The 15,190-nt window shown below is 35.4% G+C and overlaps 3 protein-coding genes across 3 annotated transcripts; 1 reads left to right on the forward strand and 2 right to left on the reverse strand.

The window, feature by feature from the left end:
• Positions 1–5,435: 5,435 nt before the first annotated feature.
• LOC147565410 (trihelix transcription factor GT-3b-like) lies at positions 5,436–7,076 on the reverse strand. The gene is made up of 2 exons (XM_086651897.1): positions 6,444–7,076; positions 5,436–6,323 (listed from the first exon to the last, which is right to left on the reverse strand). The coding sequence occupies exons 1-2, from the start codon at positions 6,717–6,719 to the stop codon at positions 5,775–5,777; spliced, it is 825 nt and encodes a 274-aa protein (XP_086508023.1). The 5' UTR covers positions 6,720–7,076; the 3' UTR covers positions 5,436–5,774.
• Positions 7,077–10,051: 2,975 nt separating this feature from the next.
• LOC147565411 (dolichol-phosphate mannose synthase subunit 2-like) lies at positions 10,052–11,704 on the forward strand. The gene is made up of 3 exons (XM_086651899.1): positions 10,052–10,171; positions 11,215–11,325; positions 11,420–11,704. The coding sequence occupies exons 2-3, from the start codon at positions 11,236–11,238 to the stop codon at positions 11,570–11,572; spliced, it is 243 nt and encodes an 80-aa protein (XP_086508025.1). The 5' UTR covers positions 10,052–10,171; positions 11,215–11,235; the 3' UTR covers positions 11,573–11,704.
• A 547-nt stretch (positions 11,705–12,251) lies between these two features.
• On the reverse strand, positions 12,252–13,798 carry LOC147565412 (putative calcium-binding protein CML18). Its single transcript, XM_086651898.1, has one exon. The coding sequence runs from the start codon at positions 13,261–13,263 to the stop codon at positions 12,772–12,774; it is 492 nt and encodes a 163-aa protein (XP_086508024.1). The 5' UTR covers positions 13,264–13,798; the 3' UTR covers positions 12,252–12,771.
• Positions 13,799–15,190: the final 1,392 nt, after the last annotated feature.

Below are 15,190 nucleotides of genomic sequence, written 5' to 3' on the forward strand. Positions count from 1 at the left end.
CTCCGTGCATAAATTCAATTGTCACTCAAGCTTTGAACCTGTTAAGAGAATATACACTTTCAGAGCCTAATCATGAAATCGAGGTGAGAATATCTGACCATGTAAAATTGGTGAAGTGGGTTCCCCCTCCTTTAGAATCAATGAAATTCAATTTTGATGCGGCGTTTAAGGAAGGGGTTGCGGCAATTGCAGTAGTTTGTAGAGACTATGAGGGAAACTTTGTTACAGCCTGCACAGAGATCATCACAGTTCCGAACGCATTAGTAGCTGAAGCAATGGCGGCTAAACTAGCCATTGCTCGAGCGAAATCATTACATAGTTGGAATTGTGTTATCGAAGGAGATGCAATGGTTGTGACTGAAGCTTGTTCAAAATCAGATGAAGACCCCCCGTGGAGGATCAGGAATGTAGTATCGGAAATACAATCCGAAATTGCAATTTTTGAAAACGTTCAATTTCAATATTGTCCGCGCAAGATTAATGAAGTTGCTCACTTATTAGCTAAGTTTGCTCTTAATGAGAATGTAACTCAGATTTGGGAGGTTCCTAATACCCTTAATTGTATTGTAAGTCCATTGGCGACGGATAAAGCCAATATTTTGATTTAATAAATAAATTTTAGGCATATGCCTACTTTCATAAAAAAAAACTATACTATATTTAATGGAGGCTTTTTTGGATCAGGTCAAAGTTGGCAGTTTTCTTAATCTATACACAAGGATGAATGAGTATTTAATGAGTTTATAGATGTAAAATCCCTTCACTCAATATAATATAATAAATAGTTGGGATTGGGGAATGGCTTTTAAAATATTCTATGGAATAGGTTTGTGTTACAAGTACATACTTTTTCATAGTTTATTTATCTGTCCAAGAAAGGGCATGGTGGTAGAGGGGTCTCACATTTTTCTTTTATAGAAAAATATATTTAATTTAAGCTCAAAGGAGAAACTATTCAAAGAGTCTATCTTGATCAAGATCAATGATTTTTTAATCCAAGGTTTACACATTACATGTGACAAAAGTTCCTGACAAAAAAGATAGCTCTTGAATCAAGTCTTTTTTTTTTTTTTCTTGAATCAAGGGGTTGGTCACCCCATTTCATTTACAACTTCAATTTGTTATAGGCGTGTCAAAAATTGAAAAAAATCTAGGGGCACCAATAAGTTCTACAATGGGCACACATCATTTTTTTACTTGATTTACTATGTATGGTTCACACCTTTTTGACTTGGTTGAAAGTGGACCAAATCCATGTTAACTAGATACTACGAGAAGATAAACTGTTGCCGGATAGAGATGGTTTGTCATCGACTGCTCGTGTTAGAGACAAAAAAGAATTGGACGGAGTGTGAGAAAGCAGCGCCCAAATCATTTTCATATCAATGGAGTTTCCACCAAGAATTGGATTTTAACATTTTATGGTCTCAAACTCATCATGTTTCGGATAAGTGAGACTACCAAAAATTAGGGCCAAAATTCATGGCAAATATTTTTTTTCTGAGACATGGACTCCAACATTGAATGGATACGTCTTGAATACACAATATGCATACATACATCAAGAATTAGATAATTCATACCATCATTAAAGACACCTTCGGTCTTAAGAAGGCACGTGAAAGATCAATTCTATGAAGCCTAAAGCTTATCTATTCGTACTTCTACCAAGAATTGAACTTAGGCTTTAAGTAGCCACTCTAGCTAGTAGGTGAACCCTTCGCTAGTTCAATGCTAACTGTGGTTATACGTATGCACTAGTAGCACAGACTGATAAGTACAGTACATGGAACCCTAGATTGTGAGTTAGAAAGAGAGAGAGAGAGAGTTCTTAGGGGGCCTTAGCTTTCTCATTTCCCCTTTCATGTATTCTCTTTGGCAGTGAAGTTTGAATATCTCACCTTCTCTTCTTTACTTCTCTAGTGCAACGTGGAGTTGTCCATATACATAGAGAGATACTAGTTGTGCCTCTAACACTTCCCATCGAAATTTGCATTTACTTGCAGGTAGCTTATCATGTGGGTCACGCTACACTAAATATGCACGTAGTTCTAAAGGCGCCTCCCTCAGTACATCCTTGTATTTTTTTTAGGAAAAGAATCAGATTATGTATTATGTGTGTGTCAATCGAGAGATGATTTAATTAATTAAAGCTCCAAGAATCTAATGTACTCTAGGTCACTACCATCACCATCCCCACCTTCATCATCTACTGAGTCAATGTGAATCATGGTTGTGGAGGCTTGTGATCTCTCTCTATTTGATTATTTCTATTCTACCATTTCTCTTCGACCATCATAATTCACTGCTTTAAAGCTCGAATTTATCCATTAACGGTCGCAAATTTAAGAGATTATTTGTAGCCACTCTAGGAAGGTTTCCTCTCAATTTAGAGTTATGGTTGATGTTTTGGAATTATGGTAGAAATTTTTATTTTCAACTTCTCATTTCAGTATTTGGGAGGTAGTTTGGTAAAATTTGGGTTTTAAATTTAGTTTTACTGTTTATATCATCAGTAGAAATCTTTTTTTTTGTGGGGTGGTGGGGGTGTTATTTGCCCCCTAAAGTATGAAAAACTTCCCGCTGAACCTCTTGAGTTTGTATAAATACTGAAATGACCTCTTTTTGTATTCATTTGATGCATTGACTAAAAAGTTACACTTGAGCTTTTCGATTCAGTCGTTTTTAGTCGCAAATCGATTGATTGAATCGTAGTTCGTGGTTGATTTTTAGCTAAACATTACAGTCTCTAAAACAACCAAACTTAATGATCTCCTTCACTAATCATGTCTTAAAAATGATCACATTGACATTTTGATCGAATGACACTTCCTTCAATCTCCTACTTGTCTAGCACTATAATCACCAATTAAGACATTATGGGCCCTAAAGACCATACAAGACATGGGACAAATCTTGATGATAAACTGTTTCCACCGAGATTCAATCCCAATATCTCACGGACTTAAGAGGGAGTGTCCAACCACTGCACCAAAAGGTGGTGGACCTTTGATGTCTTTGTTTATTGCAACTACCTTAGCAAGCAAAAATAACCCAAACGTGCAGATCCTCACGCCACAATGTCACAAATTCTTCAATAGCATCGAGAGAGGCTACTGCTCACCAATATAATTTCCTTTTCATGTAATCATGCTTGGAAGTTTTGAGGCTCAATCCTTTCAGAATGGAATTCATACTCTAGAGGTTTTGCAGAATATATATATATACATTCTACTAAATTTTGATGGAATCCTTTCATAAACGCCACACGCATTACACGTCACCTAATCCCAATACATATTAACATATACATATATATATATATATACATGCGCGGGCGTGTGAGACTAAAAAAACACCACTTGAGGGAGTTTGTTAGAATAGTACTCCCCTTATTGCTTCGAGTGAGACTTATTGTTCATCAACGGGAGGTATATTTTTTTTTTTTTATTTCAATGAAAAGTTAGTTCATAGGAGCTTTAATCAAGTTGTTATGATCTTCATCAATGGAAGTATGCATGGAAAAGATGCTAAAAAGCAAATTTCACAAGGAAAATGTTAATTTAGTTAGCTTAATCCCAACGCCAAACAACTCTTTAATTGACCTTAATAGTGCTATAAAAAGAAATTGTAACTACTTAAAGAACATAATTAATCGCCATATATCTTCTCATCATTTGTAACCTAATTAAAAAGAACTCGTTAATTAACAAAATGAGTTTACAAAGAAAAAACTACGTAATTAACATCCTAATTAAAAAGAACATAAATAATAAAAAAAAATGAACAGATTAGAGTAATGGTAGGGAACACGAAAAAGTAGACCATAAGACATGAGATAAATCTTGATGTCAAACCGTTTCTACCGAGACTCGATCCCAAGATCTTATGGGCTTAAGAGGGAGCAGGGCCGGTCTTTAGGTGGCCCAAAGCGAACTCAGAAAAATGTGGCCCTATAATATGTGGAAATAAAAAAATTGTATTACTGATAGAAACTTTAAGTATCGTAAATATTCTTAATATTGGATATACGAGCAACATTCTATCTCATCTTTATTACTGTTGATAACAAAACGAGTATAATATGCAAGATAACCGTCTACCATATTTATAAAAAAAAAACTCAGAATAATAACTCTTGTGAGAGTCTGAGACCTTTTTGTACCAAAAAGTTTCTCATAATTTGACTAATAATGGCCTAAGGTCCTGCTGAAAAACATCTTTAGTTTATACCAAATATTTCTTTGATTTCTACCAATTATTTCTTGCGTTTCCTAATCTTCACTAAGAAAGACAATAAGGATTACGTATGCATAGAAAGTTCGAAATTTAAATTCACTCTTATTTAGTTTTTTTGAGAAACTTATCAATGCCCAAATTAGAGAGAATTGAGAAAAGTTGATTAGATTTTTACAGGATAAATCGATTAATCAATAAATAAAATTCATAACACACTATATTTACACATACAAGTATATAAGACACCCGAATTAAGACTTGATTACTAATTTCATAATCATGAATCAGGTATTTAGTTTGTTGATCATGAATTTACATGGATATTGACATTGATAAGTTCTAGCGTTTAGGGTTATAGTATTGTTTATCAATAAGAGTAAAACAATTACATGAATTAATCAAATAATCCATAAATAGGGTTACATAAATTAGGATTTTATGAATTAGGTATTATATCATTACTAAGAGTGATAAAATAATTACAATGTGCAAGGTGTGGATTACTACATTACAGAGAAAAAACTAGGATTACCAATGTTAATCTTTTAGTTGTCTGGGGGGCCATAAAAGTATTAGTGTTAGTCTCTTGTACCGTAGTGCCTTTAAAATTTATTGAAAAAATCTAGGATCCAATTTTTTTTGTTAAGAAAAAAAAATCTTGGGGCCCCTAAAATGTTGGGGCTCAAATCAAGGCTTGGTCTGCTTTGGGCCTAGGGCAGGTCATGAGTGGGAGTGTCTAACCACTGTACTAAAAAGTAGTGGACCTTTGACGCCTTTGTTTATTGCAACTTGAAAGTATTGGGCCTTGAAAGTATTGGGCCATTGGGATCTAAGAACAATGTATGGATGATCAGGAATAGAAGAGGAACCACAGTGAGGCTCCCCATGATAGCTTTAAACGCCACACGCATTACACGTCACCTAATCCCAATACATATATATATACACACACGCGCCGGCGTGTGAGAGTAAAAAAACACCACTTGTTAGAATAGTACTCCCCTTATTGCTTTGAGTGAGACTAAATGTTCATCAATGGAAGTATGCATGGAAAAGATGCTAAAAAGCAAATTTCAGAAGGAAAATGTTAATTTAGTTAGCTTAATCCCAACGCCAAACAACTCTTTAAATAGTGCTATAAAAAGAAATTGTAACTACTTAAAGAACATAATTAAACACCATATATCTTCTCATCATTTGTAACCTAATTAAAAAGAACTCGTTAATTAACAAAATGAGTTTACAAAGAAAAAACTACGTAATTAACATCCTAACTAAAAAGAACATAAATAATAATAAAAAAAAACGAACGGATTAGAGTAATGCTAGGGCACAAGAAAAAGTAGACAGGTTCTAACTAGACAGAGATTATATGTGGTTTGCTACAATTCACCCTTTCCATGATTCTAATTCACTGAATCTCCAATCACATCAAGTCACATATTATTTCTGCTTAGAGTCAATCTAGAGTTTTTGTTCTCCATCATTTTTCAACAGGTTATATCAATCGAGAATGGCGATCGACTGATAATGTACTATAAATGGTCTTCTCGTCTTAGTTTATTTAGAAGAGCAGTAATTAGGGCATCCCTTTTCTCTGCTCTAGCTTCTTCTCTCATCCTTCTTTGTTCTTCTCTTTCTCTCCAATTTCTATCCATTATCAACCTCTCATTCTCTAATTCTTCCATCCTTTGTCTCCATTCCATCTCCCTAATCCTTCTCTCATTTTCTCTAACCTCAATAGACTCTCTCCATTGTAATTCCATTTGAGTTTGTTGCCTCATGAACTCTTCTAAAACTTGTTGTAAATTACTACTATCACTACTACTACTAGGGTTTATTGTACTTTTACCTTTTCTCTTCTTTTTAACAACCTTTTGATCTTCATCAGTTTCTTCATTATCATCTTCGTCATCGGATGATAATCGCGATGTTCCTGCTTTCTTTCTCATCATACTAGTACTTCCTCCACCTTCAGCTTCTAGCCATACCATCCTCTGAATCCTTGCTGCAAATATAGTTTGGAGCTCATTATAAAATGGAAATTGTTGTCTGGTACTATCTGTCTCTATACCTTCAGACCCCTGTTAAGACAAACACAATTTGATATATTAGAGAGAGTTAAGAAATTAGGGTTTGGAAGGTAGACTTCCTCCTCAAGTACTTCATTTAAAAAAAAGCAGATTTTACATCCATTTGCTAACCTTGTAACGAGTGACAAGATTTTTCCATTTGCATTTGCATTGATCAGGACTTCGAAGATAACCCTTTTCTTTCATTTTGGTAGAAATGATTTCCCAGAGAAGCTTATTGCGTTTAGTCTCCATGAAAGTTTGATCTAAGTCAGCTCTAATTGTTAAGAACTCCTTTGTCTCTTGGAAACTCCATTGAGGTACCCTGTCTCCTCCTGTTTCTATGCTCATACTACTTTGTTGTTGTTGTTGATGATGATGAAGACGGCCTTCCATGATAACATTCATATACAGACAGAGAAGAAGAAGAAGAAAAGAAAGAAGAGTTAAAAATTTGTATTATATATATGATGAATGAAGACAAGGGGAGTTGAAGTCTAAATCTTATTAGAGAAGACTAGGTAGCTAGCTAGCTAGGGTTTGAAAAAGATTGGATGTTGTAAAGGTTATTGTATTTAATAAAGATAGTTGGGTATTGAGGAGGAATGGAGGAGGAGGAGGATTAGGTTTTGATGAATGAGGATTAGGTTTTAGCTAGCTAGGGTTTGGTTTTTAAATTGGAGAAAGCAAGTGTGAATTCATGAATCAGGTGTGAATGGTGTAGAAGAGAATACATAGAAAGACGTTTAATTCAACTATTTATATATATATTTCTCTGTTTTGTGATGTTTAAATAGACGCGGTATGTGTAGCGTCAAAGAGAAGGAAAACCTTGTGGGTTGGATTTGATATCTTAGAGAGAGAGAGAGAGAGAGAGAGAGAGAGAGAGAGAGTTTCTAGAGAGAAAGTGAAAACCTTGTGTGTTGGATTTGATATCTTAGAGAGAGAGAGAGAGAGAGAGAATTTCTAGAGAGAGAAAGTGAGAAACTCTGTCAAACGCGTAAACTTGCTCTGTTTTTGTCAATCTTGTTGTTTCTTTTGTACAGCTTCATTTTCTATTCTTTATTTTGTGTCCACATTTGTTCCCACCTGGTTACCGTGTCCTTCGCCTTATGGGCGCATATGATGATGTCTCTACTTACCCAATCCCAATTTCATCTAAATTTTATGTTACTTAAAATAAATATATTTCTACTTAATTTCGCCAAGATATTTGACCACATAGAATCTCTTTGCATTACCACACGAGATTCAGCTAGAATAATGGTTAATCTCATTAGTTTGGTTAAGTGAAGTTGTAGGCGATAGTTTGTCAAATTATCACAACTCAAAATACTTAATTTTTTTTTTGTTCCTTACATACAACAAATGATGTGGTCGACCCTGATTGATCAGACTGTAACCTGCCTAATTCGGACCAACTCCATCACTTTTCGTGCTGTGGTTGGCTCCAAAATTCGAACCCACTAGCGTGTCTTTCACACTCCATCAAAGAATATGAAAAGACAAAAACATACTAATTGTATTACTCTAAGTCGGTCAGGCAGGGAGTGACCCAGGCTGTTCAGCTAGTAGGTCTATCTATATTTAATGAGAATCTTGTGCCGCAAGTCAAACTGACAGCTGGCTTCGAACGAAGGTATCACAAAACTATCTGACGGCGCAGGAGCTTTACAACAAGGCTAAAGGAAGAAGAGAAATGATTCAGTGTATCTCATTTCACTCACTATACGTGGTGGACAAAGAGCGTAGTATGTTTCTTCTAGATTTTTACGTGATTGGCGTTGTATACTTTGCTTTCTACGCTTTTTATTCACAGCCGCACATTGGCAGAGTAAGGAGCCCACGTGGAGGCAACATTGGTCCACGTGATGTGGCGATCATTGCTGTCCACATGTCACACATGCATAAGGCGGTTGAGGTACTCACCAAGAAAATACCATATACCCGCACAACTAAAGGGTATGCCCTCTGTCTTTTGGTCAAAGAAATTTGATCGAAACATTCTATTGGCGCTCTTGGCTTGAACTGTCCAGTATGAGACAGAGAAAGAAGTTGTCTTATTGCTAACTTTGAGTCGTCTCGGATTAGTTCTACTCCGACATCTCTCAGATTATTACCAGCCTATTCAAAATTTTCAGATCACATAAACTCAAATACTATTTATAGATCACTTTAAAACCATTCAAAATCAACTTAGAATCGATGATAAACAGTTTTAAAGGATTTAATACTTCAAAAGTTAGATTAAAATATAACATCATTAAAAAAAACTTTGGATTTTAAGAATCGATTTTTAATAAGAAATTGAGATGTTTAGAAGCATTTCTTTAGTTTATTTCTTCAATAAACAAACTAAAATGATACCTTTACAAAACAAGAAGAAATCTAAATATTCTAACAAATTGAATAAAAACGAATGAAAAAGAAAAGGAAGAAGTCAAAGAGTGCTTGGAGCGCCCAAAGACAAATAGGTAAAAAGGTCGGCCCCCATAGAATGACATGCCTAAAACAAGAAAAGGAAGTGGGGATTTATAAAAGCACCTTAAACTAAAGAGTGAAGTTGTTTCTTCAACGATAAAAAAGAGTGAAGTTGTTGAAATATCTCTCTAGGAGTCTAGGATCTTGGGCTTCTAAAATAAGCTTCCACCTTCTAATATTGGCAGAAATATATGAGGATTACGCAATCCCCTGTTCTCTCTTTGTCAGTCGTTCATTGGAGAAAGATTCCTTTAGCAGGAACAACCAATCTGGTATGAGAAAAAAATTCATTTTAATGAACGTTTGTCGACAATAACAGTCTGACGACTAGCGTCAAGAGAAAAAGAAGAGTTAGGGGTCATCCAAAATTTCTCCATCCCAAATCTTAGATGTCCCGAAGATTATCACAACCTTCTCAACAACTCGACCCTTGTAGAATTTAGGTCTATATGAACAGTGGTTTCTTTGGACACATTTCCATGGAATTAACTTTTATGGAGCACCTATGCTTTTTATCATGAATTTGGGGAGGATTCAACATAAGGTATAGGTGACCTCTAGTCTAGTTTGATTCATTATTGAAATGTGCGGGAGATTGTTAGTTTAATGCTAAATATAAGATATCTAAAATTTTGGTTAGTGTGATCAATGGATCATAACTCAACAGTGGCGTCAGAACCTCTTACACAAATTACTAATGATTAAGTTCAAGTTTGAACTAAATTTTTTTCTCTTGAACAAATTCAAGAGGGCAAGAAACACACATTTGGCTTTGCCAAGGAGGATTTTTTTTGTTCAAATTTGCCGAAGAAGAAGACTTAGACATGCATGGAGTTTTTTTTCTCAAAAATTCCTATATGCAACATTGTATGTGACTTTCCGTGCATAGCTTTCTAACGTGTGAGATCAAATTGCATGCCTCATAGTCACATCTTTTCTTCAACACAATTTGATAGATTACAAAGAGAGAAAGAGAGAGAGCTAATAACGGTGAAAGTGTATGTGACTTTGTAGGTTGTTGTTGTTTACATTTCAATAGACTAAACCGTTGTATAATTTTCTGTTTCTATTTAGTAACAAATGTGCGAAAACGCATAAAAAGTATCACCCTTATGATGGGTTCCGTCAGTGGAGGGGGTAAAGGTGTAACACACATCAATTATTGAGTGTGATCTCAAATTGTGATTATCTACGGGATAAGAGTGAAAATGTACGGGTCGGATCAGGGCGGATTTATATGTCCTCCGCACCGGCTACAGCTCCTTTCTCTCCGGACTCCGGTGTCTCTCTCTCATCATTTGTTTCTTTGCCCCTCCCGAATCTCGCCGTCAAATGGTGTACCGGAAATCTTTCACCCGGTGACTCTGTCAGTAAATCAGGTATTCTCTCTCTCTCTCTGTACTCTCTTTTTCTCTCTGTTAACTGAGATATCATATAATTACTGCGAAATCCATTTTAATTTGATATAAGGGTGTAGTTTATATACAGTTAGTAGTTTAATATGAATTCTGTTTGCTGGGAGAAATCTCATGTCAATTTGATTTTGCCCTAGAAAACAAAATTGACCAATACCCTTAAAAATTAAAGATTAGAATACCAAAGAATTAACATTTCTTTTATAATTCGGGAATGGGAACTTAAGATTTAGAAATATGCTAGGGCAGAAGAAATTGCAGGAAGACTCTAGGGCAGAAATCCGAAGTGGCTTCCCATGATTGGAGCGGAAGTTGATACAAATCATAGGAAGCGACATTGGGCTTAGGATTTCTGCCTAGAGTCTGTCTGGAATTTCTTGTTCCCTAGCACAACTGAATCCGTTGCTCTAATCATGGCAAGCCATATGGGATTTCTGCCTAGAGGTTGTCTGGAATTTCTTGTTTCCTAGCAATACTGTAAGATTTATGATATTATAGAAGTTTGTATGATTTTGTGAATTTTAGATTCAGTATCTTAGCCATAATGGTTGGAAGCACCCACAGACTCATCCTGGGTAGTTGGTTGATTTCCTCAAATTTGTTACAAAAATCTTAGCTACTGAATGTTGATAAAAACAGTTATCGATCCACATTGTTGTTTGATCTTTCTTTTCTTTATCAAAACTGAAACGTTATCTTGCGTATATAACTGCATACCCCACGAGTGTTTCAGGACTAGCATTTTCATTTCAATTGGTAACGATGCGGGTGCTTATATGTGCTTTGAGCAGTTATGATGACTCCGGGTGTATATGCGCCAGACTCATAATTTGGCACTTTCGTGATTAATCTCTTTATTACTTTTTATTTTTCTATGTGAACTTTTTTGGAAATTTCACTTTCTTGGTGTACATTCACAATATCAAACAACGATCTTGGTAATAATGTTATTGAATTTAATCGGGTTTTATGACGATATTGATTTGTTTGATATTTGTATTTTTCAGCTCATAATTCTGTAAACCACAATGGAATTATCAGACAAAAGAGTCGGTTTTCTACTTTCCGTCATTAGCTTATCCATATTCACATATTACACATTTTGGGTTATAATCTTGGTTAGTAAATTACTTAGGTTCCAAACTTTGTCCATATGTTCATTTCAACTCGCTTAGCCTTCTCTCTAACTGATTTTTTTCCCTCATATTTCAGCCGTTAGTGGAGAGTGATCACTTCATTCATAACTACTTCTTGCCACAAGAGTTTGCAATCTTGGTACCTGTTTTTGTCGGTATGGCACTTATCTCATTGTTATGTATCTTTATTGGGATTGTGATGATCAAATCAAACAAAAAAAGTGCTTGAGTTATTGTGCATCCTTGCCCATTTCAATCTATTCATTCTGTTCACTTCATTTGAAACGACATATTGGAGATATGAATGAGATTAAATAGAAATTTTGAAGTGGAAATAAATTTCTATATCCTTCTTTGTAAATGTTATTGTTGATCCAATTCATTCTTAGTCTAAAACCGCTTTAAAGTTGCAAACATAACAAGAAGTGTAATTGCGATGGATAACTCTAAACTTGGGTTTGACGTCTTAATTGATTGTTTGACTAGTGGTTCCATATGAATTTGGAAGTCGGTTGGTGATCGTTCTTTCATGATTTTCATAGTTCAACGATGAGTTGTTTCGGGATTTTTATTTTGAGCTCTTTCTCAACAATGGTGGAGTCCACTATGCTTGTTTTTATGCTCTCACCAAATTGGCTGGAGGTCTGTAAGACTGTAACTACTGGTGATAATGTGAGAAAACTTGAGTCCTGGTCTGAGTGGTTTGGAAGAGAATATTTTCTGTGGTTTTTGTTCCTTGAGAGAAAAACCAAAACGATCTGCAACTTCGTTAGGCAAATTAAGAGTTCCAACTCTTTGTGTTCATTTAAAGTCGTCGGATTTACTTGTAACAACAGAATTGGTAGTTGTTTAATGATTTGATTCAGAGATTCCTTCATAGTAATAGGGAAATAAATTGCAGAAATGGAGATTAGAAAGTGACATTATTTACATTCACAATTCCCAAATCGGTCTCTCTACAATGGAACAATAAATTTCAGGCAGACTTTAGACAGAAACCCGATATGATTTCCTATAATTATAGCAGAAGTAGATACAAATCGCTAGAAGCTCCAATCATGGGAAACCACATCAAATTTGTGCCAAGAGTTTGCACGAAATTTCTTTTTCCGTAACACTCAATATGTACATAGAAACAATAACCCAATCTTCCATTGCTTCATTTACTTATCTCTAGATAATTGTGTTCTTATTTCTTAATTCTACTTATGATCCTTAATCATCAAAAACAAAAAGGCAAGAAAATTGAAAGGTGAAAAACATGCAGGAACACATAAAACACATCGCTTTGGTTGAGTGGTAACATATACGTCGTTCCACCAGAGTCACGAGAGACTTGAGTTTGAATCTTACTGTTTTAGAGAAAACGAAAAGCAGAAAGAAGCAAGAAGATCATAGGTGAAGGGGAAAAAAAATGACACACCAATATCAAGCCCAAGAATTATCGAAAGCGGCAGAGGTAATTGCCTGAGCAAACTCCTTAAAACTAATACGTCCATCTCCATCTGTATCAGCTTCTTTGATCATCCCTGTTAACTCTGTAGCTGTAAGAGCATGCCCTAATCTCGCCATCGAATGAGCTAATTCACAAGCTGTAATATACCCATTTCCATCACGATCAAACATTCTAAATAATTGCTTAAGTTGATCTTCTGTATAAGGTGATTTTGCTGGGAGAAGATCAGGAGCTACAAGTGCTACAAATTCTGAGAATTCAATTAGGCCATTGCTGTTTGTATCAGCTTTTTGAATTAGGGTTTCCAGTTGATCTGAACTTGGTTTTAATCCTAGTGATCGGAGAAGTGATCCGAGCTCAAGCTGTGTTAAACTTCCGTCATTGTTCCGATCAAATTGCCGGAATATCTCCCGGAGCTCTGCTAGTTGCTCATCATCAAACTTTACCTGTTCTTCTTTACTCATCTCCCTGCTATACTGAATCCACCTCTCTCTCTCTCTCTCTCTCTCTCTCTCTCTCTCTATCTCTTCTACAATTATGACAATTCAAGATCGGAAATCAATTCTCTCTCTCTCTCTCTCTAATCCAACAAGAACTGTCTCGGATTCATCCTAATAAGTTTTCTCTGTTCTTCAATCAATTAAACTATTCAATTTTCCTCTTTCCTGATTGATTGATTGATACCCAATTCAAACGAACCGATCAAAATTTTTAGTCTAATTCTTTCGGATGAAGATCGAGTCTTAAATCTGATGATTTCTTAGACTGATATTACCGAATCAAAAACAGATCTCTTTTATTCTACTCCATTAATGACGGATCTTATACCGAATTAGTAGAAGAAATTGGGGTCTGATCGAAGAGAAACTGGAAGAATAATGAGGTTTTTGTTTATTAATTTTGGTTTTCTTGATTAGGTCAAACAACTACTCTTTGATCCGTGAATGGAGCACGTCGTTCTTGTTTCTTTTTATCCCCTTTTTCCAACCACTAAATTTGTCAACTGTTTTTTAAAAAGGATTATTTTTTTATATGACATCCCTATTTCATGACTAACTTCTTGTTCAACCCCAAAAGTTTCTTGAGTTGTTGAGGTGGTCTTCTTTTCATTTGTTCTCCATCTATTGTTTCATTGAGAATCAACTACTTTCGAAAGTAACACATAAGTGATTATTTCTTTGTTTTAACCTCTCCACTTTAGGGGTGTACATTTAGTATCCGAACGGACCAAACCAATCCGATACAAACATATTTGGGCGGTTTGAGGGTCGATTCTATAGTTATCCAAATTGGTTCGGATACTAAAAGGTCAAAACCAAGGGATTTGGTTCGGTACATGGATTTGTTTGACGATAACCTAAAAAACCGAACCATTTATTATTATCTTTTATATATTATATATGTAAATATATATAATTATACATGATGGATGGTGGAGATTCAATTGTTTATCTTCCTCAAATGTTGATAAACTATGTCAAATTGATGAAGTACATGTAGACTTAATGATTTGCGAGATAATACTAATTTTTAACACCTTCTAAGTATAATTGGAGCAGGTTTTAAAGTCGAAACCTTGAAATTTTGTTCTTGGTTAAAATTTTAATCTTTGGTTCGGTTATCTAAACGAACCAAACTGATCATGCATAGTTTGGTTCGGTAACAGAACCAAACCATGAACGGATTGGTTCGGGTTGAGATTTACAATAATCGAACTCTTTGGACCGTACTATGGATAGGCTCAAAAAATCGATTATCCAACCAATGTTCACCCCTATCCACTGATGTCTTCTCAATTTCTTCTTTACCATCGTCATCATTTTTTTAGAATTTTTTCGCATTTCGTATTCTTTAGGATGCAACTTTGGGGAATAAAAAAAAATCTCCGGGGCATAAAGAATTAGTCAATAAACATCGATGTAGAGGACATATTTTTCTTTTAATCCAAAAATTGACTTGATAAAACATTGCCCTATAATCTTCATCTTCTATCTCTCCCTCCCCCCTCTCTCTCGTTCTCTTACTTACTATCTCGCTCTATCTCCCATTGTCTCACATTTTTTTTTTCTCTCTCTCTCACTATCTCTTTCGCTCTCACCGACTATCTCTATGTCGTTCTCACTCTAGATCTCTCTCTCTCTTTCAATGTAGATCACTCTCATCTATCTCGTTGTAGAGATATCTCTTTGTAGATTAGTTTCTCTTTCTCTCTCTCGCGCAGTCTTTATCTCTCTTTCTCGCAGTCTTTATCTCTCTTTCTCGCAGTCTCTGTCTCTCCTTCCCTCTCTTGCGGTCTGTATAAATCTCTCTATGGAGATAACACTCACGAAACCTTTAGCCATGAAATGGTCAGGGTCAAGAAACGTTTTGTGGCCCCGGAACAGTGTCTGA

The sequence above is a fragment of the Eschscholzia californica genome, unplaced genomic scaffold (assembly GCF_041429995.1).
Source record: "Eschscholzia californica isolate CP2 unplaced genomic scaffold, dmEscCali1.0.p SCAF_1, whole genome shotgun sequence".
NCBI classification, from domain to species: Eukaryota; Viridiplantae; Streptophyta; class Magnoliopsida; order Ranunculales; family Papaveraceae; genus Eschscholzia; species Eschscholzia californica.

Bases quoted from the DNA above. Each gene is read 5' to 3' on its own strand.
- LOC147565410 (XM_086651897.1), bottom strand. From the start codon at position 6,719: ATGAATGTTATCATGGAAGGCCGTCTTCATCATCATCAACAACAACAA. The intron at 6,324-6,443 runs GTTAGCAAATGG...TTGTCTTAACAG, and splicing joins ATCTTGTCACTCGTTACAAG to GGGTCTGAAGGTATAGAGAC.
- LOC147565411 (XM_086651899.1), top strand. From the start codon at position 11,236: ATGGAATTATCAGACAAAAGAGTCGGTTTTCTACTTTCCGTCATTAGC. The intron at 11,326-11,419 runs GTTAGTAAATTA...CTCATATTTCAG, and splicing joins CATTTTGGGTTATAATCTTG to CCGTTAGTGGAGAGTGATCA.
- LOC147565412 (XM_086651898.1), bottom strand. From the start codon at position 13,263: ATGAGTAAAGAAGAACAGGTAAAGTTTGATGATGAGCAACTAGCAGAG.